Source organism: Acipenser ruthenus, chromosome 4 (genome assembly GCF_902713425.1).
Source record: "Acipenser ruthenus chromosome 4, fAciRut3.2 maternal haplotype, whole genome shotgun sequence".
Lineage (NCBI taxonomy): Eukaryota > Metazoa > Chordata > Actinopteri > Acipenseriformes > Acipenseridae > Acipenser > Acipenser ruthenus.
Genome location: NC_081192.1, coordinates 56,645,986 through 56,673,967, shown reverse-complemented (window position 1 = coordinate 56,673,967; position 27,982 = coordinate 56,645,986). Strand labels below are relative to the sequence as shown.

The following is a 27,982-nucleotide window of genomic DNA, read 5'->3' as shown; positions in this document are numbered from 1 at the left end:
TTAATCTCTTTTGCCCAATTTGTCATATGAAATGCGAATATTCCACCAGCTTTTTCCCCATTTTCTCTTTTTATATTCACGATACCAATTTGTTCCAATACTCCCCATCCCTGGCTGTCACTAAAAGACTGAATCTTATTCTAATGACTTTATATTAAGTTTGAGTGGGCTCCAATAATGGCGCCTGGTGAGTCGCGCATTGAGTCATGGGATACCAAGATTGAACCATGGGATGGAATGTCCTATGCTGCTTTTTTTTTTTTTTTTTTCTATCCTTGGTTCCGCACATAGCAACGAGGACTGTGAAAATGGCAGTGGGTAGGGATCCAGGGAAATAACCTCTAATATTAATTTAACGTGTTTCAAAAATAGAGAAGCGAGGGTTAATATCGTCCACCGTTAGGACAAGTCTTCAAGGAACCGTGCACCATGCCATCACCTCAGGCCCTGGCTGTGCTAGATGTAGTGCTCCGAGTTCCCTGTATTTTCATTATCGACGCCATCTTTAACTCTTACCATGATCCGGGCTCTGGGTTGACTGGCGCAGCAGCACAGGTTTTAATCAGGTTATTAGGTAAGTTGTACTGCGTTCAAAATGCATTATTATTCAAATAATGTGTAACCTGTCAGTTTCGCTTTCTTATTGTCAGTACTTAAAACCTTGTTTACTAAGTTTGTTCACCTGCTGATCAAGTGCACAGACCTGAGTCCACGGAAAGCCGTCTTTTAAATAAGTATTTGGGTTAAAAACATGTATGATAGATATTTGTTACATTTAAGTGATCTATTCACTGCAATGTATAACTTTTGTATAACCTTTTTTTTTTTTTATCAAATGGTTGTATATAAAAGTATAATACCGGGGTCACGGTAAATGGGGGGAGGAAGCGTATACTGCGCATGCGTTGGTTTCTGAATTTAAAGGGAGGGGGTTCACGCATGCTTTAAATCACATCGTTTTTATAATACTTTTAAATATGACATACCGTTAAATGAATTAATATAATACTGTATTTGTTGTTGTTATCACTTAATTATAGTGGTTAACGTTACCTTACTACTCTAGTGTTTACAAATATTTTGTATATTCACTAGTCAATGTATTTACTGTGTGATTTATTTTGATGTGCAATCATATTTATGTTATCTTTAAAAAAAAAAAAAAAGAAAAAAAAATTAAATAAATTATGACTAGGAGTTTGTATGACCCCTTCTCAGTTGAGTGGAAATTCTCTATTTTTTTTTTTTTAAGTTGTACTATAGATAAGTCAATATTGAAGCCGTCTTAATTATTTTCGTTAATATACGTTTAACACGACAATTTTATTTATTTATTAGCAGACGCCCTTATCCAGGGCGACTTAAAAATGTTACAAGATATCACATTATTTTTACATACAATTATATATATTTTTTTTTACACATTATTTTTACATACATTTAGCCATGTATACAGTTGGGTTTTTTTACTGGCGCAATCTAGGTAAAGTACGAGTCAAGGGTACAGCAGCAGTGTCCCCTACCTGGGATTGAACCCACGACCCTCCGGTCAAGAGTCCAGAGCCCTAACCACTACTCCACACTGCTGCCCGGCCTTAATCAATTTAAAAGTATGACAATCAAATTAGCTAATTGTTTTGTGGATTTAAAAATCGCGCTTTACCAGCATTGCTTCTCACACTTGCTAAAACATTTAAAAACATGTCAATTATTGGAAAAATATAGGAAAACTGCAAATTTACTTAATTTTTAAAGAATAATAATAAAAAAAGAAAACATAATCGATATCCAGAGGACGGTTTTTCAACCTTTTTAATTTGGATAACAGTGATCTGGACTATGTAGGCCTAATCCTACATTGTGATAGAAATTCAGTAATCCAACAGAGACATTTTCTGAAAAAAAACCCAGGTAAAAGTAATCGCGATCACAGAATATAGGATTACAAAATCCAGATGCATCACTGTTATCCAGATTAAAATTTTTGCAAAACTGGCCCCTGAAGATAAAAATAAATGAAACACAAATTTACTATATGCCTAGATAGATACAATGACAAATGTCACAAATTCCCTTTAAATTAAGAAGTTCGCTCATACGCAGTATAAGTTTTATGCCCTGCCCTAAAGACAATTTTGTCATATTCTTAGTTTGTTAAACCACGTGGTTGTGCAGGGAGTACTGGTTTACTTTCATATAAAGTTAGGCGTATTCATCTCAGTGTACCAGTTTATGTTGTGAACACCTGTGTGTTGCCTGGATTGTTCATTTCTAAAAGGATAGAGTAGCGAATCTGTTTAATAATGCATAGAATAAAGTTAACATACACAAGTACTTAGTACAGAAGTACCTACTGATGATGATATATGGCTAGTAACCTATTCCATCACATAGATTACTAGCTACAGACGTGCTCAAATTTGTTGGTACCCTTACAGCTCATTGAAATAATGCTTCATTCCTCCTGAAAAGTGATGACATTAAAAGCTATTTTATCATGTATACTTGCATGCCTTTGGTATGTCATAGAATAAAGCAAAGAAGCTGTGAAAAGAGATTAATTATTGCTTATTCTACAAAGATATTCTAAATTTGGCCTGGACACATTTGTTGGTACACCTAAGAATAGATAATAAATAATTGGATTATAGTGATATTTCAAACTAATTAGTTTATTTAATTAGTATCACACATGTCTCCAATCTTGTAATCAGTCATTCAGCCTATTTAAATGGAGAAAAGTAGTCACTGTGCTGTTTGGTATCATTGTGTGCACCACACTGAACATGGACCAGAGAAAGCAAAGGAGAGAGTTGTCTGAGGAGATCAGAAAGAAAATAATAGACAAGCATGGTAAAGGTAAAGGCTACAAGACCATCTCCAAGCAGCTTGATGTTCCTGTGACAACAGTTGCAAATATTATTAAGAAGTTTTAAGGCCCATGGAACTGTAGCCAACCTCCCTGGGCGCGGCCGCAAGAGGAAAATCGACCCCAGAGTGAACAGAAGGATAGTGCGAATGGTAGAAAAAGAACCAAGGATAACTGCCAAAGAGATACAAGCTGAACTCCAAGGTGAAGGTACGTCAGTTTCTGATCGCACCATCCGTCGCTTTTTGAGCGAAAGTGGGCTCCATGGAAGAAGACCCAGGAGGACTCCACTTTTGAAAGAAAAACATAACAAAGCCAGACTGGAATTTGCTAAAATGCATATTGACAAGCCACAATCCTTCTGGGAGAATGTCCTTTGGACAGATGAGTTAAAACTGGAACTTTTTGGCAAGTTACATCAGATCTATGTTCACAGACGAAAAAATGAAGCTTTCAAAGAAAACAACACCATACCTACAGTGAAACATGGAGGAGGCTCGGTTATGTTTTGGGGCTGCTTTGCTGCGCTTGGCACAGGGTGCCTTGAATCTGTGCAGGGCACAATGAAATCTCAAGACTATCAAGGCATTCTGGAGCGAAACGTACTGCCCAGTGTCAGAAAGCTCTGTCTCAGTCGCAGGTCATGGGTCCTCCAACAGGATAATGACCCAAAACACACAGCTAAAAGCACCCAAGAATGGATAAGAACAAAACATTGGACTATTCTGAAGTGGCCTTCTATGAGTCCTGATCTGAATCCTATCGAACATCTATGGAAAGCTGAATCTTGCAGTCTGGAGAAGGCACCCATCAAACCTGAGTCAGCTGGAGCAGTTTGCTCAGGAAGAGTGGGCCAAACTGCCTGTTAACAGGTGCAGAAGTCTCATTGAGAGCTACAGAAAACGTTTGATTGCAGTGATTGCCTCTAAAGGTTGTGCAACAAAATATTAGGTTAGCGGTCCCATCATTTTTGTCCATGCCATTTTCATTTGTTTTATTATTTACAATATTATGTTGAATAAAAAATCAAAAGCAAAGTCTGATTTCTATTAAATGTGGTAATAAACAATGGTGGATGCCAATTACTTTTGTCAGTTTCAAGTTATTTCAGAGAAAATTGTGCATTCTTTGTTTTTTGTGGAAGGGTACCAACAAATTTGAGCACGTCTGTATATATCACACCTACAGTTAAGGTAATGAAATACTGCAATTAAACGTACCATATACCAAACTTTGAAAATCAAAGAATACAATTCAGTACAACTTTAACACACTACAGAACTTTAGTAATCATTAAACTTAAAAAATTCAATAATTGCTCAATAACAATAGATGTGATCTCCAGCCTTTACTGACGAAGTACTGTAGAAGAAAAATCAAGAACAAGGTGACTTGTTTTAATTTGCGTAACTACAACAATTTAAAGCCCGGAATTCTAACGTGTCAATTAATAAATAAAATAAAAATGTGGCTGCGGACAGATGAGATCCTGGTAAAACTTTTGGCATGTACTAAATTAGCGTTGTTTAAAACTGTTCCCTTATGTTAACACATTAATTTAAGTATTTTTTTCTGCTAGGCACCATCACACAGCAAGATGAGTTTTAAGTAGGCAGAGTGAAAACAGATAAAGTTGCGTACAGCTTTTTTTATGATGTTTAATCAGGAAACCACATTTGTTCAAATACAGGCAAATGAACAAAAAATAACTGAAAACAATGCATCTTTCTATGCAGCTTTCATAAAACAAATAACAAACACATTCCAGTTAATTGTAAAACCTGAAGTTGTGTGTGTATATATATATATATATATATATATATATACACACACACACATATATATATATATATATATATGTGTGTGTGTGTGTGTGTATATATATATATGTATTTCTATATATGTGTGTGTGTGTATATATATATATATATATATATATATATATATATATATATATATACACACACTGAATGTTTTCTTTGTGTCTCTTTTGTCAGTCAATAAGTCTTTTTTAATTTTATTTATTTCTCTCAGCCATGTTGAGCGAAGTAGCTGCAGACAGTGGTTGTTATCATTAACGCAAATTTCAAATTTTGTGGTTTTAATTTTAGCGCCAGGAGTTGGTTGCCAAGTTACTAAGGCTACGTACACATACACAGGCTAAATGCGGTTGTGAGTTCACCTTTTGCTCTTAATATGGTTTGTATACACACACAGTTTGGTTACAAAGGGCAGCGACAACCGCACTAGTTAATCCTGTTTGGAACAAGTGTCGAGTCAGTTATTAATTCAGTTTGGTTAGTTAATGCCGTACTTGCACAACCGCAGGTGGTGCTCAGTGGATTTCTGCGCAACTAATGATGTCATTGTTTATCAGACATTTCCATGTGATAAACATGGCTAAAAAAATAAATAGGTGTCTGAGCCAAGTTGATTTTATAATATTGATTAATAGTAAATTCATAACAATGGTAAATAATGCGTACATATAATACACTTTTTTATTTAATCAAAGTACAGTTGTATAATATCTTGTGTTGAGAAAAAAACATGTATTTTTGGTTTTACAACTTCAATAAAACAATATGGGACAATTCGTATCCCCAAACGGCACAGTGCGATCGCAACTCGTTTTCGGGATTTGGGAGCTGAATTTGCCGTACGGGATTCGCGGGATTGCAACCACACGTAATTCATCACGTGATTATAGGTGCGTTCGGGTGGTTTAGACAGTACGGTTGATCAAAGATCAGATAATTGACTCTCTACTGTATTCATAAAAAAATAACATAAAACCATTCTTAAGTAGCAACTTGGTGTAAAGTTTTGTGAGCAAGACATGCCTGTTGACATTAGTGTTCTGTGATACCTCATTTAGGGAGTATCAATATGATACCATGATATCGATACTCTCACGATACTTTGGATCTTATGTCCATTACATGTTAAATAGCTGCCAACTTCCTTTTTTTGCAAGTGCAAAGTACATAAGAGGCTAATATACAGTTAATAATGCATCGTGGAATGCTTGCTGTTTAAATTTTATATATACACACACACACACACACACATACACTGCTGAAGACAAGTTCCAGTGTATTCAAAGGTCATTGTCACTGACTATAACATTTAAATAAAACTGGTAAGAAAGAGCAACACTTAGTGTAAGCAACACCATTTTTTTATTTTTTTTTATTTCTTGCATATAAAAAGAGAACTCTGGCGTTTTTGGTCAGCTTTAAATACTCTAATTGCAAGGACTCTCTTAATTCTTATAGATAACAAAATAACACAGAAATACTTTCCTTGAAGTAGACTTTTTATAACTAGGCCAGATGTTTTACATACAGGGGTATCTTAGAAGTGCCCTAAAAACACGAGCAAGGAATGAAAAAATGAAGCACTGTTGTGGAAGCTGATTCACATGGGTTCTTCAAGAAATGGCTTGATGAGGTTCTTGCTTGGATCAATAAACAACCAAATGAGCAAGATGGGCCAAATGGACCTCCACTTGTTTGTAAAATTGAGGGTTCTCGTCAGCGCTGTTGAGCGTAACGGGCCGTTATGTTATTACCTAGAAAAATGACGCTGTTTTCAGGACGTTATGCTGTGTTTTCAGTTTGTGTAACAGCCAAAAAATAATAATGATCCTGTGAAACATTGTTGATTATTCCTTTATGTGATAGAAATTGGTTTTCTTAAAAAACTTGTTTCAGCTCTCAATACTCTTCAATGGGTTGGTTGTGACAGCATGTTCTTTAGTTTGGTGTGTGTAATGTATGAGACACGGAGACAAAGTTGAACTTCACTGAACTTTATTAGCACATCCCCCCCCTGTTGATGGATGAGACTAGATCCTGGGGGCGCCCCTGATACACAGCTCTGTAACAACCAACACCACTGCAGATCTTTATTATTATACCATAACTACATTCCCTCTAAGACTTTCAACTTAACATTTTTTTGCCACATTGGAAAAACTTTAGCCACTTAAATTATTATTATTATTATTATTATTATTATTATTATTATTATTATTATTATTATTATTATTTATTTCTTAGCAGATGCCCTTATCCAGGGCGACTTACAATCGTAAGCAAAAACATTTCAAGCGTTACAATACAAGTAATACAATAAGAGCAAGAAATACAATAACTTTTGTTCAAGTAAAGTACAAGTTTGACAAACCACAATTCAATAATACAGCATACTGTTTTATTAAATACTATAAACAGGTTATAAACCTACTATTTCAGCAAGGCAAAAAGATGTGTATTTTATTTGAAAACACGTAGATATTTAAATGCCAGACCCTACCATTTACAGTACACATACATATTATATATAAATTGCACTATAACTCTGATTCTCATTTAATAAATGCCAAAATTTCCTAAATTCTGAATAGGTTTGCAGATATATTCATGTGCTGCATAATCCTTTACATTATTTTGACTGATGTGGTTTTCTTTCCACTACAGAACGGTAAAGCAAAATTGTGCCAGTAGACAGTGCTATTAGTGTATGTTAATATTAATGCCTCCCTGACCGACTGCAGCTCTAGTTACACAAGATTGTACTAATGTGATTAATAATATTATGTACATACTGTTAATGTTGTAACAGGGGTGGGGGTTAGCTGTGATCTTGAAGCTGCGTGTTTCTGGCTTGCTGTCTGTGAAAATGTTCTTTTGGGACCAGAGGGTATCATTGAAACCATGACTGCTTCACATCCCCGTGACTAATATCACGGTCATATTTTAGTTGTGTGTACACGGGTGACTGGTGTTCCTTGGGGCTACATCTTTCGGAACATGATTCTAGTAATTGGTCTTTACAATTTGTTTTATAAATTTTTTTACCGTTTGGATGCCACATGGGTTTTTTTAATTATTTTTATTTTTGTTGTTTTTTTTTATTTTTTTTACAAGCAGCGCCGTCTGCTGACCTTTTCTAATTAGAGCCTCTGTCCTCCTGCCAAACACAACGTTTGTGGCATGCATATGTTATGTGATCAAGCTAAAGAGCTTTTATTGGGCAACATGAAAACTAAACAGTCTGTGTTGATTCATCTACCAACACACATTGAATGTGCTGGCAGTCTTACACAAGTACATTTTTCAAAGCCTTTGCCACCATGGCGAACTTCGGGGAAAAATAGTTGAGCCACAAGGGAAAATGTTTCGCTTGTGGCGACGTGGCGAGCAGCTAGCGGGAACGTAGAATAACAAGCTGGGTTAAAAAAATAAATAGTTCAAATGAAGAACAGTAATGTGTGTTTATTTGTATTTATCTTGCTCTTAATTGTATTACTTCTACTGTGATTCTTGAAATGTATTTGTTTACGACTGTAAGTCGCCCTGGATAAGGGCGTTTGCTAATAAATAAATAAATAAATTAATAAAAATAATATTAATAATAATTTCAAACAGTTTTGAGATATTCAATCTTTTTTTATTTCAAGGACTTTAGTTCCAGAATTTTACAATAATCCTTTTGTATGTCTTCAGTTTCCCATAGATACATTTTCATATAGTATGTAAGTTTTAAAATATAAAATGTGAGACACAGTACATGTCCAGTTTTACTTTAAGTGGAAAAAACATTTGTTGTACAGTCCTTAACTATGTAACAACAGGGTTTTCCACTTATTCTTGCAAGCACATGTGTGATCAAGTGTAAGTCACGTCTTTTAATGGTGCAACAACCATATATATCGGAACAACGACAACAAAAGCAAAACTCCACAATCACATGATCACAGTAAAGTTTATTAGAATATTTAAAATGTGAGATGATGCACGTTGTTAGTATAGCTTTTTTTAGTAATCAATAAGAAGCCTATATTATTTTAACTACAAATAATACAATACAACTCACATGCAGAAACAAGTACTATGCAGTAGGCTACGATTGGGGGGAAAAAAGTTTAGAAAACCTAATATTTGAAAAGAATAAAAACAGCACTAATCATATCCACATAATCGTAGGCTATTAATGTTTTGAAATATAAAAACAGGTTTCTCAGTCGGACAGAAACGATAACACTATGGCAAAAATCTAGTTTCCCCTCTGGAATGGCGTCCATGCATTACTAGGGAGTACGTCATCTTATGACGCAGACTCTGCATCTACCTACTGACAACCATAGATATAGAATATTATATATGCTGACAACTACTTCCACAAAGCGTAAGCATGTGCATGACTTGTTCTGCCTCGCCTGCAGGGGGTTGAGAGGATCTCTGTTTCACCGCCCCCACTCCCGCCCCCCGCTCCTCCCACCACCACGCTGTGAAAATTCCTGGTGAGAACTCTGACATTTCTCATGTTCTTAAAGTCACTACAACATAACACCTCCATGAATCTATACTGTTCAAATATTTTAGAAAGTAAAACAATTAAACAGAGTATAATGCTAAACTAGACTAGCCTGATTGATTCATGTGCACTGTAAAACATTTCTTTTTAAACTAACACAGTAATGTGTTGCATTAGGGAATACACACAATCATTGTATTCCTTCATTTTAAACACTGTGTTCGTTTTACAATTTTATAGTGTTAGATATTTTGAAAATCACCACTTTCAAATAATTTAATAATTAGTTCAGCAGGATAAAAAAAAAAGATAATAAAAACGCTGCTAACATACGCAATTCAGTAGTGAAAAACTAAAAGTTAAGCATTATGTTTAAATGCTACATTTCCAAAACAAAACAAATGGGCCATGAATGTAGATGTCTTTCTCTTACGTGCTATTAGAACATTCTGTTTCAAGCCAAATGTCTTTGTCAAAACAACACCCCAGTGCACAGAGGAGGCCATTCGGTCTGTCATGCTCATTTGGTTGTTAAAAGTCTTGCAAAGAAAGTAAATTAGACAAAAGGTTACCACTAGACTTACAATAATAAACTGCAAGTGCTTTTCATTGCTTTCATGCTGAACCTGTAGCCGTCTGCATGGGCGGACTTGTGTTGTGTGACACGGATCCTCTGCAGGTGAGGCGTCACATTGATCCTGTAGTGTTGGGGAAACCGATATGTCTTTCCACTGCTCATGCATGCAATTCAAAACACAGGGTTTTCACAGCTGTCACATTACATGCACATAAAATACGGATTAACACAAAATCCAAAGAATATAAAAACATCGCTAACATTTGACATGCGGTAGAGTTTTAATGACACATGTCGGCAAATTTTAGTTTTGCACTTTCTAGCAAATGCACTGTAATGATGAAGTAAACAAGAATCAATGAACTCCCTTTTGATCAGCTTCTAGTGCATTCCTGTTTTATGTTCTCTTTGCTGTCACAAAGCATCATTAGCTTTAGCTGCTATGAGTAAACCAAAAATCGATTTTTCGATCGATTCGATTCCTCATATATACATTAGGGATGTAAATATTGTCTAATTAGGTACACGTTTATACTCTTTTGCTTTTAATAGTTTAAACGTTTAAACTATAAGACTAAGTGATGCTGGCACATGCAGCATGCAGCATACCCATTCCATACACAATTCAATAATACATTGTTTAAGTTGTACTCTCCAAGAAACCAATCCAAAACCGAAGATACGAAGTATACACAAACCCAGGACCATTCAAAACAGTTTTTTAAAAGTTACCAAAAAAGTTCACTTTCATTTAGAAATGCTAATTTGAAAATGGTAGTTTAATTGTGTCTTCCTCGCATTGCAGTAATGCAGTAAAAAACTCCAGAACAAAAATCAATATGAAGACAATTTAAAACAATTTTTCCATTGGTTCCAAATGCTTATTTCAAAACTAAAAAGTTATTTACTTTTGATTTTAGTTTAAAATTCCGTTGTTATAGTTTGTCAAAAAAAAAAAAATCTTGTATCCAAATTCAGTTAGAGTTCCATGCAATCCAATTATTATATATATATATATATATATATATATATATATATATATATATATATAAATATATATAATAATCTCTTGTATTGTTTCGGTATCCAACGTAGATGTTTTTGTTTAAGAAATTGATCTTGTTTACATGCTCCTGAGTGAGTCTTGTGCGCAAACGATTGACTGCAAGGCCAGCAGCGGAAAACACTCGCTCTGAAGGCACAGATGATGCTGGAATGCACAAATCTGCCTTTGCCAGTTTTGCCAACCGGGGAAAGTGCTGTATATTCAACTTCCACCATTCTAACGGAATGTACTGTAATGAAGTGCAAGGCTCCTTAACGACTTCAACACTGACGTACGCACATATGTCAAATGAAAACCCACTTACAGTACCTTGCTGTACCTGTGTGTGTTCAAGTTTCCCATTCTATTCTATGATCGGTTTCTCAGTCTAGCGTTTGTTTTCATTCTCTAAAGCAGTGCTAGTACTGTGGAATGTGCAATGAAAGTCGGGGGAGGGTCAGGTGACATTTGTATCTAATTGCGTGTCATGTAGCGATTCCAATCAACCTGTGGGCGTTTAGAACACTGAGATATATTGTGGGAAGCCATTCAACTTTTACAAGTGTGTGTGTATGTATGTGTGTGTGTGTGTGTGTATATATATATATTATATATATATATATATATATATATATATATATATATATATATATATATATATATATATATATATATATATATATAAATATTGTGTTATTATAAATGATTATTTTTTGTTTTATTATTAGTTTTACTTGTTTAGTTTATCATTTTTAGCAAAAGCTAAACATGGCAACGTACGTGGTCTTTCTATAATGGTTCGGAGGATTTTGATACCAGCAACAGTGATGCTGGTATCAAACAAAAGCGCATGCAGGTAAGCCAGCTGTAAACTGGAAGCTGTTTGGTTTGAAATGGCAGTGATGTGACAAAATACTATCAAAACACAGCACTGGGTACAGGCAATGCGGCAGCCAGATCCATCACAATGCCTGCGCAAAGTAGCTGTGTACACGCATTTGTGACTATCCCTCCAACACAAGGGAAGCAGAAACCGTAAAAAAGGTGCAGGGTCTGCTACGAAAATGAAAACAAGACACAAGAAAAATGTGCAGTGGTTGCGACGACAACCCCGGGTTCTGTTGTATTTCAATAAATGGCACAGAGCAAGTCGATAATGGCACACGTTTTGATGTTTGATTTTTATTTGATAATTACTGTTTACTGATTATTATTAGCGTTATTAGCAGCATTTTTGTTTACGTTGTTAAAAAAAGAAATAAATAAAGTGTTCCCTTCAATTCGAAGATGACCACCAACATTATGTATGGGATATTCCTGCCCTTGAGGTAGGTATTGCTGAGCTCTCTATACCAGAGCTGCCGAAGGCCCCTTCCTGGGATGACGCACTCGGTCCCGCCCACCGAGGGTATAAAACCGTCACTCACAGGAAGATCTCCTTCTTTTTCCCTCTCACGACGGTAAGGTAAGACCTCTGTGTTGAGCTGAGCGTGTTGATAGAAAATAACTTCTCGAGTCAGGTGTATTTCCCTGGCATTCGTGCTGAAAGCTGGCTTGCCGCTTTCCTGGAATCAACGACTTAAAAAAGACAGAGTCCTTTTATCTTTCTGTCTTTCAGCAGCCTCACCCCTTGGGCGGTAGGCCACTCTTTATATCTGTCTGTCGTATGTGAGCGACTGTCTGTGCAGGCTTCCGTGAATGGTTGTCTTCTTGAGAGTACACGTGTCCTCCACAGGGCTAGGCCTGGCCGTATCCCCGCTGTCGAGTGGAGCCACCGGTCGAGCCCGACCACTGCGGTGAGTTGGGTTGTGTAATCTAATGGTGTACTCTCTCTTTCTCTATCTTTCTGATACAGATATATAATATTTTATTGTCTGCTTAAACTCACCCACCGTGGCTTCGGCCCTGCGTCCCCCCCCCGGTACACGCTTCGCGCTGACCAGGTGTGTGTGTGTTGACCATGCGGTCAGTGTACGCACTTTGCGTAGTGGCCTCCCTGGTGCTGCGGTACCGAGGCGCACGCATAGCCCGTGATATTTTTTATCTTGGTGCTCAATGCAGGCGAGGTATAGTCCAGCGCCTCAGCGGTAGTGCACGATAGCATCGCATGGTACATAGTACCCTAGTACGCATTGTGCTCAGTGCTTGGTACGCACAGTGCACGTGGTGCGCAAGTGCTAGTACCTCTACCGCTGTAGTGCGGTTATGCACGGTGCGCATGGTATGCAGTTCACATAGAGAATTGTGAGGGTCTGGAAACAACTCCCCAGTAATGTTGTTTGAAGCTGACACCCTGGGATCCTTCAAGAAGCTGTTTGATGAGATTCTGGGATCAATAAGCTACTAACAACCAAACGAGCACGATGGGCTGAATGGCCTCCTCTCGTTTGTAAACTTTATGTTCTTATGGTACCCACTGCGCACCGCGCTTGGAATGCACGGGGCAAGCAGTGCACGTTGCGCTCGTTGCGTAAGCACTGCTTTCTACATAACAAGCAGTGATAGGTACATGTACACGCTTTGTGCCCAGCGCCTCCGTGGTAATTCACAATAGCGTTGCACGGTACGTGGTGTGCGTAGTGCTCGGTACGCACAGTGCACGTGGTGCGTAAGTGCTAGTGCTAGTACCTCTACCACTCTAGCACTACTCAACCTAGTGCATAGCTCATGGTGCTGCACGGTACCTGTGAAACAGGATACTCGGTGCGCACGGGGCTCAGCATACATGTTGCATATGTAAACTGGTTCTACACTAGTGCTCATACACAGCGCTGTACACGGTGCACTACGTGCCCACGGTACTCGGCGCACAGTGTGCAGTGTTAATACCTTGTAACGCTAGTGAGTGTACACACTACGTTAACACTTACCAGTGTTCAACTTAGTGCGAGCAGTGCCTCAGTGCTAATGCACAAAGTCAGGCCCATATCGGGGTCCCATCCCTGTACAGCCTGCAACGCCATCATCCCACAAGGTACCCTCTGTGTGCGGTGCTTGGTACAAAGCTAGTGCTAGAGCGCACGGTGCTTCACAGTACACGGTGCATGTAGTGCTTACGGTACTCTGTGCGCACGGTGCTCGGTAGGCAGGTGTCTAGTACATCAGTGCGCAGAAATAAAAAATAATACAAGTGCCATTTCTCCATCGGGACCCAGCTATGCTGTGCCCCGCTGTTGAGTTGTTTACGCCGGCTTGTTTCAGGCCCCTACTTGTGCGCTGTTTAAAAGCAGTTACACATGCTGCCGTGGTGACTGCTATTTTACCCTCGCAACCTTGCTGTTGTGTGTGTGTGTGTGTGTGTGTGTGTTTTGTCTTTACTGCCTTGCAGTTTAAAAAGAAAATGTAGTATGATATCTGCCGTTACCCAGCTCAGCTGCGCCCCGCTGTTGAGTTGCATACGCCGGCTTGTTCAGCCCGCATACTCGGTGGGCTGGAAAAACAAAACAAAATCAGTTACCCGTGTTGCCATGGTGACCGATATTTTCTAACCACACAGCTTGCTGTGGTGTGTGTGCATTCGTTTCTTTACTGCCCTGCAGTTAGAAATAAATAATAAGCGTGATTCTTCCACGGGAACCCAGCTCTACTTTGTCCCGCTGTTGAGTTGAATCCTCCGGCTTGTTTCAGTCCGCCTACTCGGCGCGCTTGGTCACCCGCCTGGCATGGTGAATGTGTTTCTCCCATAGCTTAATGGCTGCGTGTATAAGCCTGTATGTTTTCATATTACTGCCTTTGCAGTTAAAAAGAAATAACATGCTGCAGCTCCTTGAGCCTGTGCTCCCCCCTGGCATACGCTATGTCCACTGCACGCAGTCCAGAACCAGGTTATCGCTGCTCTGCACCATTGTGCTGCACCGTGCGCTCCCCTGTACTGCTCTCCTGATTGCCTACCACAGCCACTCAAGTCTGCGTATCCACCCCGGTGTATGCTATGCGCTACCCCGTGTTGTGTTGACTTCATGCAGTTAAGGCTGGGCGCCTCTCAGTGCTTCTGCGCCCTCGGTGTTTAGTTGCTCCATACCTCGGTGCTTAGCGCCACTGCGTGTCAATAACACCTGCACTCGGTGCCCCCGATGCTTCGATGCACCAGTACTGTATTCTACCTCACTCAGTGTCCTCAGTGCGTCTGCACCCTTGGTGCCTGAGTGCTTCAATACACGGCTGAGCCGTACGCGGCGCTGGGAGCCCCTGGCCAGGCAGCAGGCTCAAGCCTTGCTGTGGCCCCAGCTCAGCCAATAACGCCGGAGCTGACACCACCTGCACCGGTGGTTGCCCCGGATATTACGGAACCGGATTTCAGCTTTGCTGAGGAGGACCATGATGCGATTATGTCGCGGCCTCATGGGAAGGTGGCTCCTTCATTCAAAAGCAGCCCCTACCTCCCTGACCATTACTTTGGACCAGCGGTTAAGGAATTGCTGCAGCGCTCCCACCGAGAACACAAGGCGTCTCAGCAGGTAGCGAATGAGATGCTGGCGTCTGCCATACTCGCCAGGCTGTCCAGCCGGGCGAATGGTTTATCACACTGGACCAAAAGAATGCGGATTCCAAGTTCCTATTCGTCCAGCGCACAGGAAGTATCTCCGCTTCGCCTTACAGTGGAGTGTCCTGAGTTTCTGTGCTGTGATTCGACTTCTCCTTAGCCCCCCTCACGTTTCAAAGTGCATGGATGCTATCCTAGCTCCCTTGCAGCTGCAAGTGATCAGGGTGATGAATTACCTGAACGACTGGTTGATCTGCCCAGTCGCAGAAAGGAGCAGTGGCCCACACAGTGCAAGCCTGCCTGTTGGATGACAGAGTGGCTGCCATTGCAACTGTCTGGCCCTGTTCAACAAGGGTTCACAGTACAATTGGTGTTGTGCTAAAAACTATTGGGTCGGATGGCCTCGGCTTCATCACCCACCCAAGCCACTCAAGTGTGGCTCAGTGCCTTCGGCTGCACCCCAAGCGCGACAGACACCGTCAGCTGATCGTGTCTGTGGGAAGCCCTAAGGGACCGCTGGCTAGCCCTAGGGCTATCGGACGCGGTTGTGGGTACAATGCAGAGCGCTAGGATGGACTCCACTAGGTCTTTGTATACCTATAAGTGGAAATATTTTCAAGCTTGGTGTCTGGTTAGAAACCATGACCCCATCACTTGCCCTATGCCAGTCATATTGCAGTTCCTGCAAGAACTGCTTGATGCTGGAAGATCACCTTCCACCTTGAAGGTGTATTTAGCGGCTATCTCTGCTTGCCATGCACCCGTAGATTCTATGTCTCCGGGTGCGCATTTTTTGGCTACCTGTTTCCTTAAAGGCGCATGGCGATTACGCCCTCCTAGGAGGACTGTTCTCCCTGAATGGAGCCTTAATATTGTACTAGAGGCTCTCACGAAAGCCCTGTTTGAGCCTTACACTTCATAGAGCTGAAGTACCTGTCTATGAAGACAGCCTTCCTCTTAGCTATCACCTCCGTTAAGCGGATCAGTGAGCTGCAGGCGATGTCTGTGCACAGCTCCTGCATGCGTATTTGGGAGGATGGCAGAAGGGTGTCGCTGCGCATCAACCCCGCTTTCCTCCCCAAGGTGATTACAGCTTTCCACATTAACCAGTCTGTGGAACTGGAGTCTTTTCATCCACCTCTGTTTGCTTCAATGGAGGATGAGAGATTGAATTTCCTCTGCCCAGTGCGGGCATTGAGATGTTACGTGCTTAGGACAAGAGCTCTGCGTCAATCTGACCAGCTCTTTGTCTGTAACAGAACATGGACCCTAGGACAGCCCCTCTCTAAGCAGCGTCTGTCACACTGGATTGTGGACACAGTCTCGACTGCGTATAATGGTGCTGGCTTGCCTCACCTGGTAGGGTAGCCGCACATTCAACTAGAGGGTTGGCTACATCTTTGGTGCCCAATGTCTGACATTTGTACTACGGATAGCTGGGCTATGCCGCATTCTTTCTCCAGGTTCTACTGTATTAATGTAGTAGACCCTGCCTTGCCTTCTGTAGGCACAAGGGTCCTTGAGTGTGTAAGTTCACACCGCTATCCTCTGGGTTAGGCAGTGCTTGTGCGTCCCTCATATGCTGCCGTTCCGGTTGTACGGTGCTCCGTTTTTGAAATTTAAAATGATTTGTATATTTTGTGTGTTTCAAACATATTCTCCCATAGCACTTCTCTTATACTGTCGTATACACTAGATATTCAGGATATTCAGTACATATTTTACTGAAGCACTACAACCACTAGAGGTACGAGCCCACTGCTTTGGATACTATACCCTGCTCCAGTTGTACGTAATGTATTACGATGTGTTAGCAGATTTTATTAACAACTTTTGTTTACGTAATATGCATTATACAAATCAAAAGATCGAATTTTGCATGTGAGTGACATGTAATGCGTGATTTATAGTATTCACACATTGTCAAACAGCTTCTGTTAATAGGAAGAAGAAAAAAAAGTGCTGTTGTTGTTGTTAACCAACAGAACACTGTTATGTTATATATTCCATAGCAGTGATGGCCAATACACCAAACACTACGATCCATTTTGGTGGATCTCAACGGGCTCCGCGATCCACCAGTAAGCTGTGACCAACAATTATTAGGGGGATTTTATATAATAGTGCCCAATACGTAAATAGCAATAATAAAACAAAACAACCACAACAACAAAAACGTAACAAACGCTCTACACTAACTTTTTTAGGCACATGTGCACCTAAGTTTAAAAAAAAAACAGATGTGCACACAAAAAATAATGATAATAATAATAAAATTTTTGCTCAAATGTATTGTTGAATATCTACAGATCTTTTTTTCCTTCCTTTCTTACATAAGTGCACACTTGGGCAGTTCAATACTTTTGCATCAATAAAATTAAAAAGGGACCATTTTTTTTTTTTTCTTTTTAACTGCCTGGCAGCATGTTCCTCAGAATGTGCTTCTTGCCTGTTTATGGTCGTGGGATGGTCTGCCTCTCCGCACATTGAGTACCGTTTTGAAGCACTGTGGTTAATATATTTTCATGTTTGAACATCTGGCTCCCTGTTAAAAATGTAACTAACTAACTCAAAGTTCCCTGTTGGCTTTCATGTTGTGACATACCTGCATTGCTAATTTCTTGTAAAGACGCCGACATATATGAATTTGTTATTTCTCATCTTGGTTTGACAAACTGTCTGGAAACGAGTAGCCATCGCACTGATAAATCAGTGAAATTGGTGGTGTATGGGATTTGTAGTTTTTAATGTGTGAATAACAGTGGGCAGTGGACACCAATAAACTACATTCCCAGAGTACATTACGATTGAGCTATGAGTTTAGATCTGACCTGTGAGGTGTGTTTTTTTTTTTTTTTTTTTTTTTTTCAGCTGAAGGAATTTCTAGTCGCATACGTGTGCCTAAATTAAAATGTACGTTCGCACAAGCATTTTGTTAGTCTCATGCAGAAACTGTTGGGATATTTTTATCTGTGCTATTGGACGACACAGAAGGCTCTGCCCATCGCAGAGACAAAAACTGTTGCATGCTTATATGCTAGTGCTTATTCTGATTTGTCCCGAGATCCACCGAAAATCTTTTGCGATCCACGTATTGGCCACCGCTGTTCTATAGGGTTAGATTTTAAGGGATTTATTCTGATTGTCCCACGGACAAGTGCAAGGCATACTGATTGTTCGCAAACAAAACTGATTGACTGCAGCACAAAATAAAAAATATGTTTACATTATGGTACATATAAACATATCTGTAGCACTTCTGTGTTTCTAAAGAACAGCACTGCAAACCCATAGCTTGTTCTGTTTAACGATATTTAATATCAATAAACTTGAGTAATTTGACACTCTATTTACACTTTAAACTGAACATATCACAGATGTAACTTATTGTATGTATCTTGATACATTCTCAGGGCATCAGTTAAGGTCATGAAGAGCAAGGCAATGTTGCCTTCGTTGGGTGTGAAGATTCAGGGGCACCAAGGCAGTTCAAGGGGACAAAAAGGCAAAACACAAATCCGACCCAAGGGCACCAAGGTGATTTCATACTTATTCATAAAACAACAAAAAATACAGAGAGCCTGTTATGTAATTCAAACAAACACAAATCTGTGTTTTGTGAGTGATTCACACCCTTCTTACAAAATTAAAATATAGGTAAATTTTCCATTGAAAAATCAAATGGTGTAAAATAAAATCCAATTTAAAAACAACAAACTTTCATTGTGAAAAAATACAAAGGGTCATTTGGCAAAATTCAGGGTATTTTTAGGGTTAGATTAGTGTTCCGCGGTATATCGATACCTATGGTACATCATGATACCAAAATCCTACGATACCTAATTCGGAGTAAAATAAAAATATCGAAGTATCACGGTTTTTCCGATACCATGTTTTATTTATTTATTTTTGAGCTTTTAAAACAAAACTCTTTAATTGTGTGCTTTAAAAACAATATGAAATAAGCTTACTCATTTCCGCTTAGCAAAAGTGACCAACTACTCTCTGCATTCTGGGAAAATTAAATTACTGCAGCAGTCCTGGCGAATGCCAGAGAAAAGTTTGGTGTGGAAGTATTTTGGATTTCAGCCAGATGACACAGCAATCTGGTTGAACGCAGACAGTCAAAATATCAAACATGTTTTAAAGAAGTGAAAAACAAACAGAGGTAATGCCACCAATTTATTGAAATATCTTTGAGATCGCCACCCTGTTCACTTTGAAGCTGATCAAAAGGGAGTCATTGATTCTTGTTTATTTTTGTCATTAGTGCATTTGCTAGAAAGTGCAAAAATAAAATTTGCCGACATGTGTCATTAAAACTCTACTGCATGTCAGATGTTTTTATATTCTTTGGTGTTAATCCGTATTTTATGTGCATGTAATGTGACAGCTCTGAAAATCCTGTGTTTTGAATTGCATGCATGAGCAGTGGAAAGACCAGGATGGATACAGACTTCACTGTCAGCATATCGGTTTCCCCAACACTACAGGATCAATGTGACGCCTCACCTGCAGAGGTTCTGTGTCACACAACACAAGTCCGCCCATGCAGGCGGCTACAGGTTCATCATGAAAGCAATGAAAAGTACTTGCAGTTTATTGTTGTAATTATAGTGGTAGTCTTTTGTCTAATTTTACATTGCATGATTTTTAACAGCCAAATGAGCATGATGGACCGAATGGCCTCCTCTCGCTAGTAAAATGTCTTTATGTTCTTATTTAATGTGCACTGGGGAGTTGTTTTGACAGAGACATTTGGCTTGAAACAATTATTTTCTAATAGCACGTAAGGCATCTACATTAGTGGCCCGTTTGTTTTGGAAATGTTGCATTTAAATATAATGCTTAACATTTAATTTTTCACTACTGAATTGCGTATGTTAGCAGCGTTTTTAGTAATGCAGTTCGCCAGAAATACTGTTTACTTGTTTTACTTTCTAAAATATTTGAACAGTATAGATTCATGGAGGTGTTATGTTGTAGTGACTTTAAGAACATAGGAAATGTTACAAACAAGTGGAAGTCCATTTGGCTCATTTTGCTCATTTTGATGTTTTATTGATCAAAGCTATATATATGGAACGCATATAGGAACCCATATATGCTGCACCGGTATTCAAAAATTGCCTTTTATAGTGACTTTTGAACTCTACTTAAGGTCAATGGAAAACTAGCTTATAACTCCTTACAGAGTGCAGCTAGTCATGGTTATTATGGAACACAAATAGGAACATATGGTCTATCCAAAAAGTATGTTGTACTATTAATCTATGGTAAAATGTAGTACAGTCTTCATGTGCAGATAGGGTCATGTTTACAATGGAACACAGTAACCCATATATCCAAAAAGGTCCTTGACCGTGATCTTTTACCTCTGTTAAGGTCAAATGCAAAACGGGCTTATAATTCTTAGATAATGCAGATAGGGTCATGGTTACTATGGAAAACATATAGGAAACCATCTGCACTCTATCCAAAAATGACCTTGCCTCTGACCTTTTGACTTCTCCTTAAGTTCAATTGCAAGGCCACGAGCAAATCAAATGTCAGCATACGGTATATTGTACAATTAATCTATGGTAGAATATAGTACAGTCTTCAAAGACTAGAATAGGCTAATGGGGTGCTGTGCCACATTTGGACTAGGAGGTCCCCGGTTCAAATCCCACCTCAGCCACTGACTCATTGTGTGACCCTGAGCAAGTCACTTAACCTCCATGTGCTCCCGTCTTTCGGGTGAGACATAAGCAGCTGGGTGGTTAAGATGGCCGCCAAGATTCGCCTATCACAGGACGAGAGATTAAAGTCTTGCGTCATTTCATACAGTGGTTTGCAGAAGTATTCACCCCCTACCAATAATGTCACATTTTGTTGAATTACAAAAAAATAATGTATGCAGTTTTTCAAACTATCTTTTTTTTATTCAAAGCTGTAGTGGTTAAACTGAATACTGTTATATGACGAGGAGGTTAAATGTCAGCAAAACTTGCAAAGAATGTACAAAATGAAAATTACTGGTTGCATAAGTATTCAACCCTTAAGTCAGTACTTAGTGGAAGGACCTTTTGCAGCAATTACTGCTATGAGTCTTTTTGGATAGGTCTCTACTAGCTATATAAGAACATAACTTTCTTATGTTCTTATATGGCAAATGAAATTTAATAGAGAAAAGTGTAAAGTATTGCATGCGGGCAATGAAAATGTGCATTATAAATATCATTTGGGAGATAATGAAATTGAAGAAGGGAACCATGAAAAAGACCTAGGAGTTTATGTTGACTCAGAAATGTCTTCATCTAGACAATGTGGGGAAGCTATAAAAAAGCTAACAAGATGCTTGGATATATAGTGAGAAGTGTTGAATTTAAATCAAGGGAAGTAATGTTAAAACTCTACAATGCATTAGTAAGACCTCACCTAGAATATTGTGTTTAGTTCTGGTCACCTTGTTACAAAAAGAGTAACCAGAATCCCGGGTTTAAAAGGCATGTCGTTTGCAGACAGGCTAAAAGAATTGAATCTATTCACGTGGCGATCTGATTCAAACATTCACAATCCTATAAGGTATAGACAATGTCAACCCAGGGGACTTCTTTGACCTGAAAAAAGAAACAAGGACCAGGGGTCACAAATGGAGATTAGATAAAGAGGCATTCAGAACAGAAAATAGGAGGCACTTTTTTACACAGAGAATTGTGAGGGTCTGGAACCAACTCCCCAGTAATGTTGTTAAAAAGCTGACACCCTGGGATCCTTCAAGAAGCTGCTTGATGAGATTCTGGGATCAATAAGCTACTAACAACCAAACGAGCAAAATGGGCTGAATGGCCTCCTCTCGTTTGTAAGCTTTCTTATGATCTTATGTTCTTATGATGGTGACATTTTTTGCCCATTCTTCGCAGGAAAATTGCTCCAGTTCTGATAAGTTTGTTGGGGATCATCGATCCCCTGCAATCTTCAAGTCTCGCCATAAACTTTCGATTGGATTCAAGTCAGGACTTTGACTGGGCCACTCAAGAACATAATTCTCTTCTTGTTCAACCACTCCAGTGTGGCTTTGGCTTTGTTTGTTTGGGAGGGCAACCTGGGTAGTGTCTGGGTGGTATGATGCATCTTCCACTTTTTAAAGATGGACTTCACTGTGCTGAGAGGGATGATCGGCGCCTTTTGAAATTTTCTTGTACCTTCTCCTGCTCTGTGCCTCTCTACCACTTTATCCCTGACTTGTTTCTAAAGCTCCTTGATCTTCATGGTTGCTTTGTTGGATCACTATGTGAGTTGCAGCTTGAAAGTCTTTATATACCTGAGGGAAATTATCTACAAGTTAAACCACTTTGAGTACACACAGGCTGAAACCATTTCACGAATGTTGTGACCTTTCAAACAAATCATTTGCACCTGAGCTGATTTAGGGTTGCAGTAGCAAAGGGGTTGAATACTTTAAGAATGAGATTAATCTGTTTTTCTCTGTAAATCTTACTTATTTATATTCTATATGCATTTTTTAACTTTATCAATTTGGAGTAGTTTGTGTAGGTTCTACATGTAACATCTAATTTGAAAGTGTCGTGGAGTACGCTCGGTTGCCAACAAAATGTGTAAACATTGCAGGGGGGTGAATAATTCTGCAAACCACTGCATATCTAGCACTACTTACAATAGTGCATGTGCTTAAATTAGACATTCTAAATTGGGTGGGAAAAAAAAAATAGTTGCTTCCTTGCAGTCTTAAAATGTCCCTGCAGGATTTTCACATACTGAAAGTTGCAGATATATAGGAGCAACTTGGAAAATGCGTGATTTTGGTAATCAAGCGCTGGAATTTGAGCCCTGGGTAATGTGCATCAAACATACTTGTCAAAAACAGCCTGTTAACTAGTCTGAATAATTAATTCCTAAGATCCTTTTGTAGCTTTTTGATAAAACTGCAGTTAAAAATGTAAAAGATTGTAGACTATTAGTATATTGCATGTATTCCTATTTATTACTACTGGTACCTGAAAAAAGGTCCAAGAAACAGACTATGAGCTGTATGAAAATAATTGGAAAGCCCCAAGCATACAAACGGTGGTTATGTATAAACAGAAAATCTGTGTTGTACAGTGTTAAAATGACTAAAATTTTGCAATAACAAAAGTTATAAATAACATTGCACTTCCTGCTGCGAGCTGCCACACCCATAAGTGTGCTTTGATAAAGCAGAGTTTGCTTGATTGATGGGGAGACTAAGCGGCACAGGATGGCAATTTGTAAAGCGGGATTGGAGATGAAAACTATGAACTGAAGTATAACATCATAGATTTGAGACTGAGCTTTCAAGGGAGGATCATAATAATCTGTGATAATGACAGTAAAATGCTATTACAGATTATGGAATTTTATTATAATTTGCATTGATTTAGATACAATTATCGGTGCATCCCTAGTTTCAGTGGACCACTGAATACTTTGGAAGCACTTGTCTGTCCAAATTTGTGATTATCCCATGCAACGGACAAGCCTTAATCAAATCCCTTTCTACTCCAACAGGCCTTGTAAAACCAATGTCATGAAACTACAACGTAATTTGTCAGTCTCTGCTTGAGTGGTCCGTAATTGACTGGCAGGAGGTGTTAAATTAAGCTGTAGAACTATGAGGGGAACCTCTCATGGCACTTCCACGTACCAGTGACACTGGCAACATTAATTTCATAAAGTTATAACATGTTAAATCCATTGTTTTAAAATAATCAAAGTAACACTTCCAACTCTTTATTTGTTGCAGGTGTTCTAGTGTCCGGTGTGGTCCTGGTCTTATCACAAAAAGCACTTTTCAAATTCTACATGTTGTGCTTTGCTCTCCTCTTGGGAGCAGTGACAGTTCTGATCAACTACTTTGCCACCTCGCACATAGACTTCTACAGTGCTTATTACACTGCAGCGTTAGGAGTCAAGCTGTCTCCAAAAAATGGACCTACACTGTGGTTGGGCTTGGTCATGCTCCAGCTCATGTTTGGGATTGGATATGTGGCACTTCTTAATGTACAGTCAGTCTATGCTGCATTAATTGTCCTGGACATTATGATCCCCATATGGGGCTTGATTATAGAGCTGCCAGTGAATGTTCGACAGTTGGTGGCTGTGGCATCCGGCCTAGTTCTGACCATGCACACTGTTATGTATTTAACTATGAAACTTAAGTGGTTCTATTACTCAGGCCGCTATGTTTACCTTCTCATCCGACACATGTACCGCATCTATGGGGTCCAGCTGCTAGTGGAGGACACTTGGAAGAGGATCCGCTTTCCAGATGTCCTTAGGGTCTTCTGGTTGACCCGACTGACTGCCCAGGCCATTATATTGGTCTACGTGGTCAAGGTGGCAGGCAACGATGAAGGAAACCAACATTATTTCATCTCCTGGGATGATTTCTGGGAAGTGTTGTGCAACCTTATCATAAGCGGTTGCGACTCCACGTTGACAGTACTGGGTATGAGCGCAGTCATCTCCTCCATAGCACATTACTTAGGCTTGGGGATCTTGGCGTTTATTGGGTCCACAGAGGAAGAAGACAAACGTCTGGGCTTTGTGGCCCCAGTACTGTTTTTCGTTTTGGCTTTGCAGACTGGACTCAGTGGTCTGGACCCAGAGGAGAGATTCGTGCGTCTCAGCCGCAACATGTGCCTTCTATTAACTGCCATCTTGCATTTTATCCATGGGATGACCGATCCAGTTCTCATGTCTCTGAGTGCCTCACATGTCTCATCTTTCCGAAGACATTTCCCAGTCCTCCTGGTCTCCTTATGTCTTTTTGTGCTGCCCATTTTGCTCAGCTTTGTGCTCTGGAACCACTATGTACTAAACACATGGTTATTTGCAGTGACTGCTTTCTGTGTTGAACTGTGTCTGAAGGTCATGGTCTCCCTGACTGTTTACACACTGTTTATGATTGACGGCTACTACAATGTCCTGTGGGAGAAGCTGGACGATTATGTGTACTATGTGCGCTCGACCGGCAATGTCATCGAATTCATATTCGGGGTGATCATGTTCGGGAATGGAGCCTATACCATGATGTTCGAATCTGGCAGCAAGATCCGCGCTTGCATGATGTGCCTCCACGCTTACTTCAACATTTATCTTCAAGCCAAGAATGGATGGAAGACCTTCATTAACCGAAGAACTGCTGTGAAGAAGATCAACTCCCTTCCAGAGATGAAAGGTGAGCAACTACGGGAGATCGAGGATGTCTGTGCAATCTGCTACCAGGAGTTCACTGCCTCTGCTCGTATTACCCCGTGTCACCATTACTTCCATGCTCTCTGTCTCCGGAAGTGGCTCTATATACAGGACACATGTCCCATGTGCCACCAGAAGGTCTATATTGAGGAAGGCTCTAGAGAAAATGGCATCTTTGCCAACAACAATGGATATGTGGCGCCAAACGAAAACCAAAGGGCAGCAGTGGGTGCTGAAGCTGATGCAGGTGGGCCTGAACCTGATAACGAACTTAATGAAGATAATGACAGTATTGAATATGATGAGGAAGAGTGGGGGACCCAGAATGGCAGTACAGCTGTAGAAGAAGAATATATTAATGATGACACAGACTCCAGTGGAGAATAATCAGAAATTATATTTAAGATTTAATTTGTACTTTAATAAATGTCAACATCAGTGAAGATAATTTTTTTTTTGGGGGGGGGGGGGGGGGGGGAAGAGGGGTAATAATTAGTATGAGGTATATGATACAGTACATATAGTAGGCAATATCAAGGTTAATCCCCACATTCCATTTTTAGGGCTAGAGCTTACCATGTGAATTCTGGTTTACTGAAAAAAGTCTGTTTAATCTTTAAGTTTTGTTTGAACATCTTAAATTGCAAGCTTAATTTTAATACCATTATTGAGTGATAAAGTTTTCAGGTTGGGATTTGTTTCAAAAAGGGCTTGAACGTTTTGGTGTTTATTTTTTACAAGTGCCCAAAGTACTGTAATAAATCTGTTAATTGTGCACCAAGTGTCAGGCTTTTCCATAATGTGATAACTTTTAGTAATGTATTATTTGTTTCGGATCAGCTGCATTAAACACTACCAATGCAGGGTGCATGCAATTTGGGTGTCAACCATGTTACAACCCCTCTTAACAGCACAATTATGTCTAACTTGCTTATAGTGAATCAGAAAGACCTGTATTAATCTAGTCCTTTAGGTCTTTCTGATTTGCTGTTAAGCATGAGTCCCCTAGGTCCTTACCGGATGTTATACATGTTTATAAATTAAATGCAATGATTGGCTGAACAAGATCACATGACTGTGCAATAAGAATTATCTTCCTGCATGGCTAGGGGTGAATCATCTCCTGAAGGTCAAAGTGGTTCTGGGTCAACAGCTTGAAGAAAAAAAAAAAAATTCTCAAAACCTACTGCCAGCTAAGGATTTGAGGCCCTTTAGCTATTCAGTATATTTATCTTTTTTTTAATAGTCAAACACTAACAGAAATTAAATATGATTTATCTTCTTTAAAATCTCAAAATCTTGATCTCTTTGGCCACAGCAATTGTGCCTTGGGCAGGAGTTAAAATCGGTGGAGAGAAGTTGCGTTGGACCGTCTGACTGAAGTTAAATCAGTACTGAGGAGACGCATATATCTATACATTATTTATAGAGAGAGAGAGAGAGAGAGAGAGAGAGAGAGAGAGAATAAAAAAATAACCTTGAATATATCTCCCTCTCTAGCCATCTTTTTTTTTTTTTTTTTTTCTTTTTTTAACTCAACGGTAATAAGGTTTCCAGCAAATTTCTAGCTTTTAAAGAAAATGTATATGAACTATTTTGCGCTGGCAGAAGGATACATTCAGTAAAACTTAATTTTAAAGTTTAAAATCTTTTTAAAAATATATAAATAGAGACATTTTATTAGCGCAATATCCCACTCCGGGCTTTGCGATAAGATGTATCTACCACACTTCTGGGTGGGTGAAGGCACTGCGAATGTAATATGTCTTATTGCACAGCGTAGTGGGTTATTGTGTATATGATTATGAGCGTTCAGCGTGCACTCAGCACCTACCCACTCAGTCAGGTACGGTTTAATGTTGCTTATCAGATACAAGTGAATTGTAAATTAACAGCTAGTGGAGAAGCCTCAAACTTAACAGGTTACGTAAACCAGCTCAAAATAAACACTGATTAGTTCAAACCCTAATTGTGATGTTAGTTTATAGTTTTTAATCATTAACCAAAAGTATTACATTTCAGATGAAGCACAATAATTCATATGCTCAGATGAAAAAATTAAAGCTCCAAACTGGGGTAAGGTTTAATTTATCATGATGTGCTAACTTAAAACTGTACCTCTTGTCATTACTGCTGGTCTCTTGTATGACTGTCGTCTTAATACTAAAATGGTGTCCATTATTGTACATGCAATAAAATATGGCTAATTTTTTTTTTTTGGACTGTTTTGGCAAACACTTTTCCAGTACATGGTGCAAAGTGTTTTATGGTCAAACTGCAAGGCAGCTGTAAGGACCAAAACATTAATACAACATCTAGAGTAACATTAATACATCTGCCATTGACTGTATTATAGTAGACATAGAAACACTGGAAGAGTAAGGTCCAGTTTGTAATATTGCCATTTTGTATAGCAAGTTAATTCTGGAAACGAATGTTCATATGCAAGATGCTGCTTCTGGT

At 39.3% G+C, this 27,982-nt stretch overlaps 1 protein-coding gene across 2 annotated transcripts; it reads left to right on the top strand.

Annotated features, from left to right (window-relative positions):
* The first annotated feature begins 189 nt into the window (after positions 1 to 189).
* rnf139 (ring finger protein 139) lies at positions 190 to 27,731 on the top strand. Of its 2 annotated transcripts, XM_059022579.1 has the most exons (3): positions 448 to 574; positions 18,712 to 18,835; positions 24,066 to 27,731. In XM_059022579.1, exon 3 carries the CDS (start codon positions 24,125 to 24,127, stop codon positions 25,904 to 25,906), a length of 1,782 nt encoding a protein of 593 aa, XP_058878562.1. In that variant the 5' UTR covers positions 448 to 574; positions 18,712 to 18,835; positions 24,066 to 24,124; the 3' UTR covers positions 25,907 to 27,731. The 2 variants fall into 2 exon arrangements, with proteins under 2 accessions (XP_033854493.1, XP_058878562.1); XM_033998602.3 differs by lacking the exon at positions 18,712 to 18,835 and having other exon boundaries at positions 190 to 574.
* Positions 27,732 to 27,982: the final 251 nt, after the last annotated feature.